General features: G+C 51.2%; 1 protein-coding gene across 1 annotated transcript in view; it reads right to left on the reverse strand.

The window, feature by feature from the left end:
• Positions 1-119, reverse strand: part of LOC102422972 (HLA class I histocompatibility antigen, B-57 alpha chain-like) — a gene marked incomplete at its 3' end in the record, with an annotated part of 10,970 nt that extends 10,851 nt beyond the window's left edge. The window contains exon 1 of the mRNA XM_014450593.2: positions 10-119. Coding sequence (XP_014306079.2) covers positions 10-82 — 73 coding nt within the window. The remainder of the gene's footprint in view (positions 1-9) is intronic.
• Positions 120-6,438: the final 6,319 nt, after the last annotated feature.

Here is a 6,438-nt window from a genome sequence, read left to right on the forward strand (position 1 = left end):
CGCACTCACCCGCCCAGGTCTGGGTCAGGGCCAGGGCCCCCCAGAGCAGCAGGAGGAGGGTCGGGGGCCCCGTGAGCAGCATCCTCGGGGTCGGGGGAGTCTGAGTCCTGCCGAGTCCGCAGAGACTTACAACTGGGAACAAAGGTAACCCTGATTGGCTTCTGTAGCACTTTCTACCCAATGGGAGTGAGAACTTGCGTCCGTCACGAGTATCCAGGAAGGAGTGCCCCACTTGCCTTGAGGGAGAAGTGAAACTGCAGGGAGGTGGGGACTCCCCAACACTGAGTTTCCCGCTTCAGTCGGGCCCCTGAGACCAGATCTGGGACCTGGGACCTTGCCCTGACCCCTCCCCTGCACGGAGAGCTCTGTCACACCGTCTCCCTCAGTCCTGCCCAGTGGCTGTGTGAGAACCAGGGAGACTCCCCAGGCTGGGACCAGCCCTTTCCTCCCCTTCTCCTCCTGGAACCCCTCTCCCTGGAATGCTCTCTGCCTCCCACCCTCACCTCTGCCCTGGACTCTTCTAGAAGAAAACTCACCCTGGGACCTTGATGCCAGAGAGCGAGCTTCCTGTGAGAGGAGGCGGAGGACAGGGTCTCCTCTGTAATCCTGGAGGAGTTGGGCCTGAAAAGACCAGTGAAGGGCAGGGGGACCACAGTCTTGGGAAGCCTGGACATCAGGAAGCTAATCTGTAAAATGAGTGATTTCAGAGGCTTCATAGGCAAAGTGACTAAACAGCCCTGCAAGCCAGAGTTACAAAGCTCCTCAACTCTCCTTCCCACACAGGAAGTGTGTGACTGGGGGCTGTTACATTGTGCACTGACCTGCATTCCCCAGCCCTGAGCTTGTCCCTGTGAGTCCCCCACACTCTCCCTACAAAGGAGCCCAGGGAGCATGTGTGACTGTGCATTTCAGCAGGAGCCTGTGCATCTTCACAGTCGCAAGTGCTCAGTGGGTCACAGTGCCCTTCACCAGCGCTCCTGCCCTGCCATCCTTATGAATTACTCACATGGAAGCAGTGAGCACATTTTATCGGGACACATTATTATTTTTTTCAGAAACATGTGTTTTACGGTTATTATTCCCATTTTACAGCAAGGAAACTGAGGCACAGAGAGATTGAGTAATGTGCTTAAAGTCGCAGAGCTAATAATAGATGTTGGAATGGCTTTCAAATGTAGATAGTCTGGCTCCAGAGCCTGTACTCTGAATTATAGGTTAGTAGTTTGTATAGCTTTTCCTAAAGGAGTTTTAATCATCCTATATAATAAAAGGCTGATATGCAAAGAGACAGAACAGCGGAACAACCTGAACAATCAAACAACTGAACAACTGGTTGAGATGAAGTGTGCTGACCACAAGGGAGCGTGCATGGAACATGCTGGGTGTTGGCCGCTGTGGGATGTTGGAGCATGTGATTGGGGGAGCCAGACAAAGGCAGGGCGCCGGTCACTGTCATTGGGGCAAGCCTCTGGTGGTTACTGAATATTCTTTGCTTCCATGCCCCATGATAACGCCCAGTGCTCACACCTCCTGCTGGCACCAGCCTTGCTTGCACCCACTGCTGGCACCCAGTGCCAGTCCTGATTGCTCAACTCTGTCCGTGGGTGCAAGTGGCTGCTGCCGGCCTCTATTGCCCCGGAGAGTTTCTCCATCTCCCCCTGCTCCTGAGGGGCGATCAGGGTACCTCACAGGTGCTGACAGTGCCGGCCCCAATCATACCAACTGCTGTTGCTGGCCCCAATTGCTCTGGGCCAGTCAGTGGGTGTGAGCAGGGCCGGTTCCATCAGTATGTGTGAGCAGGGCTGTGGGCAGACTGAGGACTGGGTCATGGATGGAGGGGCCAGGCGGGGGCACAGAAGATGGGCCAAGACCTTGGATTGTGCCCATTGCAGCCTCGTGGCCCACAATTCCTTTCAAGGTGCACAAATTCGTGCACTGAGCCCCTAGCATCATATATAATTAATTTAGAACAAATGGAAATTAAGTGCAATTACTCATTCTCTCTTTGGACACTGTATTGTTTTCAGTTTAAATTACTCTAAACTCAGCAGCTAAAAACAACAAATGTGTGTTCTCTTCCAGTTTCCCAGGGTCAGGAACCCAGGAGGGGTTGCCTTGAGTGCTTCTGGCTCAGGCATCTCTCAAGGTTGCCGTCACTTGTCAGCCAGGGCTGCATGGTCTGAAGGCGGCTGGGCTGGAGGACCCGCTGACACATGGCTCATTCCTAGGGCTGTTGGCAGAGGCCTGATTTCCTTCCTGGATGGTCCCAGGAGCCCTCAGTTCCTAGCCATGGGGACTCGGCCATAAGGCAGTGAATGACTAGAGCTTCTTGTCCCAGAGCAAGTGATGAGAGAGAGCAACCTGCATGGAAGGTGAGTGAGGTGAATGTCCTAGGCTGAGAGTCACACACATTACATCAGCCTGACTGCTCAGTTTGAAATGAGTCAGTAAGTCCAGCCCCCACCCTCAAGAGGAGAAAATCGCTCCACCTCCGGAAGGGGGAGTGTCACAGAATTCACACACATGTGAAAACCAAAGTTCACACTACATGTTGTCTCAGGATTCTGTTAGTCAATGTTTCCTTTATCTGATTATTTTATTCAATGCTTTAAATTTCACTTTTGGAAAGTAATGATTAAAAGTTTGAGAAAGAGCAAGGAGATACAACAATATTTGTAAGTTTTTCTTAGACTTGCCTTTAGTAATAATGTTCCCTACAGTAAGAGGTAACAACATTGAGAACACATGGTAGCTAGATCACACAGTTTAAAGACTGGGCTCCATAACAATCATGCCTTTAAAATAATTCTTTGCTATTTCTCAGAATTTTCAAATTTAGTTCATTAAGAATGTAAAAATATTGGCTAAAATGTCAGTTTTCGTACTCAGCATCTTCAAAAACCTGTGTGTCAGGAAATCGATTTTTAATCAGAAAACTGTGGATCTTACACTCGGTCTACACACCCACCTTGGCGTCCTGACAGCAATTGGGTGAGACGCTGTGGGCAGAGAGGGTACAGCCCTGCTGTATCACACCCAGCTGTCCCACAGCCGTGCTGGTCGCGCTGACGAGCTGTATTACCATCCAGCTGTCTGCAGTGAATACAGTGTCCTCAGTCCACCTCACTGTGGGACTCCTGCTGGCATTGACACTCACAGCCCTGTCCCCCAGATGTAATCTCTGTTCTCAGTCTTGTGTTTTTTACACCCTTGAGACTCCCTAAAGATTTTATAATTTATATATATATAATCTCCAAAAGGAATGTTTTTCAGTTTTACCAGCTTTAAATTTCCTATAAAGTGAACTTGTACTGCATGGAGTCTTCTGAGGCTCAGCATTACATAAGGGTCAGCTCTCATCTGTGAGGCTGTCCTTACACTTTTAGTGCTGAAGTCTTATATTTTACTAGAGGACTGATGCACGAAATTCGTGCAGGGGTTTGGCCCCCACCGCTGAGGTGGCTGCCTCTGCCTCGATGATCACAGCCCAGGCTTTGTCTGGAAGTTCATCCAGAAGGACGTCTGGACTAATTAGCGTATTATGCTTTTTTTTAAAAAATATATTTTATTGATTTTTTTTACAGAGAGGAAGGGAGAGAGATAGAGAGTTAGAAACATCGATGCGAGAGAAACATCGATCAGCTGCCTCCTGCACATCTCCCACTGGGGATGTGCCCGCAACCCAGGTACATGCCCTTGACCGGAATCGAACCCGGGACCCCTGAGTCCGTAGGCCGACGCTCTATCCACTGAGCCAAACCGGTTTCGGCCGTATTATGCTTTTATTATTATAGATGGTTATAGTGAAATTTTGCTATTTTCCTATTGATATATATGCGGTCATTCCAGTTTTTGCTGCAAACATTTGTGTACATGTCTCCTGGGGCACAAAGAAAGGAATTCCCCAGAGGGGGTAGTCAGGGGTGGCAATGCTGGGCCCTGTGGGGCCTGTACTTTAGCCAGACCTGATGATGCTCATGTAATTTAAAAGTGCGAGTGCCAATTTAAACTTTAACCAGGAATGTGGAAGACTTTATGTTGCTGATATAGTTGTTCTGAAAATAAACCAACCTGAGCTTAAATAGAAGCATTAAAAGTGGATTGTCAGGTCCTTGGTTGCAGAATCACCTGGGCATTTTCTTTTCAGACTATTAATTACTTCTTTCTTTCCTTTTATTCCATATCTCTTGTGTTTATACTTTTAACATATACACCCAGGTAATTCTTCCTTTAGCATAACCACACAGTATTATTTCATACTAGAGGCCTGGTGCACAAAATCATGCACAGGAGGAAGGGGGTGTCCCTCAGTACGGCCTGCACCCTCTTGCAGTCCAGGACCCCTTGCTCCTAACTGCCCTCCAGCTCATTCATTACTGCCCGCCTGCTCGCTCCTTACTGATTGGCTTGTCACCCCTTAGTGCTGCCACGGTGGCAGGAGAGGCTCCCACCACCACCACTGCACTCACCAGCCATAAGCCTGGCTTATGGCTGAGCAGTGCAACCAAGGTGGTAGTGCACTGACCACCAGGGGGCAACTCCTGCGCTGAGCACCTGCCCCTGTGGTCAGTGCACCTCATAGTGACTGGTTATTCTGCCGGTTGTTCCGCTGTTTGGTCAATTTGCACATTAGGGTTTTATTATAGAGGATGGTTGAGACATCTGATAATACACATAAAGAAAAGAAAGAGAAAAGGAAGAATGGAGAAAAGACAGAATAAAAGAGAGAACAGGAGGAGAGGAACTGGAAATAGTGAGTGCAGGTGACATTTTTCAAGTGCAAGGAATCAGCGATGCAGACTAAAAGAAACTAAAGAGAGCCTTGTGACTTATTCACTGCAGAGCAAGGCACTACCCTGAACTTTAGTGGCTTGAAACATAAGCATCTGTTACCTCAAAAAGATAATACAAAGGCCAGCACAAGGGAGCCGATGCTGGTGAAGTTGGGAAAAGAGAAGGATGTTACCCGATGGAGTAAGAGATCGCTGGCAGAGAGATGCAAATGATTTTGTTAGTCCGAGTCCCCCAAGCAGCAGATTCTAAGGTGGGATTGCCCTCAGCAGTGTTGTACCAGGGGACACCTGTCAGAGCCTATGGAGAGGGAGCTAGAACTCGCTGGGTGAGCCAGCAGAGCCAGATCCAACCCGATGGTCAGGAAGAGGAGGTCTGTCAGACGTGTCTTAGGTCACTACTGGGTGATCTCAGTGAAGTTGAGCGAGGCCACAGGACAGTCCTTGAGCCACTGTCAGCATCAGAGGAGGCCCTGACCCCAGGAATGGCTGCCTGGGTCCCTGCAGTGCACGGTCACTGTCTGGGAACAGCCCGTGGGAAGGGGCCTCTAAACAGGGGCTGCCATGGATTTCCCAGCTCAGGGGTGGGGACCCCTATCACCTACCTGGGGTGTGACCCAAACCTTCCTCCTGAGGGGTCTGGGTCCTGGAACTCCAGCCCCCCTCATGCTGGGCTGCTGTTCATGTCCATCCACAGGCACAGGGAGCAGGAGGGAAGTCCTGTACCGGGTTCCCCACATGCTCCTCCTGCCCCCACTGAGTGACAGCAGCCCCACATCCTGTGGATCAGGGTCATTCCTCCTGCCTCACGGAGCAGGGACCCCTCCCCTACTGGTCTCTAGGCACCTGCAGTCCACACTTCCCTGGTGACAAACATAATATAGTTTGTGTGGCCCCTTGTAGAGCACCCCCACTTCTGAGAACCTGGACCTCCCACCCTGGAGAGCCCAGAGACAGGAAGTGCAACATCCCCGTGGGTGATGCTGAGTGATGGGCAGTGGGGTCACCCTGCTTCCACCCCTTGGTCCTGGGCCCTCACACTCTTCCTGTTGAGAAGTCGGCACCACACAGAGGTCTCTGCCCCAACATCCACTGGGTCCCGAGAGATGTAACCCGTCGTCTCAGGATGTTTCCTCAGAGCTGGTACTTCCATCGCGGCTTCAGAAGCCTGTCCAGGGTCCTGTGTGGCCGGCAGCCCCTGGACGGTGCAGATGGGATATGACCAGGGATCCCATGGCCACAGCCCAGCCTGCACCTCCTTCACTGGGACCTGGGGCCCCAGTTCTGATACTGTGCTAAGATCAGTCCCAAGCCCATGGATCAGGTGTTTGGAGCCCCCAGATGGTGGTTCTGGCTGAAGTTCTGAGCACAGGAAAGAGAACCCACCATGGACTAGGGGGCTGTCCTGTGAGGGTGACCCTCTGACCCACAAGAGGGCAGGGCTCACTGTGGTCACCTTCTCACGTGGTGGCTAGTTGGTCACCTAAGGAAACTGAGCCACATAAGGACCCGGTATTGGCCTCACTCTGACATCTGGACATGCAGAGGTGACCGTAGCTGGGACAGCCTTGGTACTGAGGGAGTCAGTGCTGCTGGCCCTCATCTCTGCCATGAGGTCCCTCCACTCCTGTGCCTGTCCTTTCCCGTC

This window comes from Myotis lucifugus, unplaced genomic scaffold (genome assembly GCF_000147115.1).
Source record: "Myotis lucifugus unplaced genomic scaffold, Myoluc2.0 scaffold_2793, whole genome shotgun sequence".
Taxonomy (NCBI): domain Eukaryota; kingdom Metazoa; phylum Chordata; class Mammalia; order Chiroptera; family Vespertilionidae; genus Myotis; species Myotis lucifugus.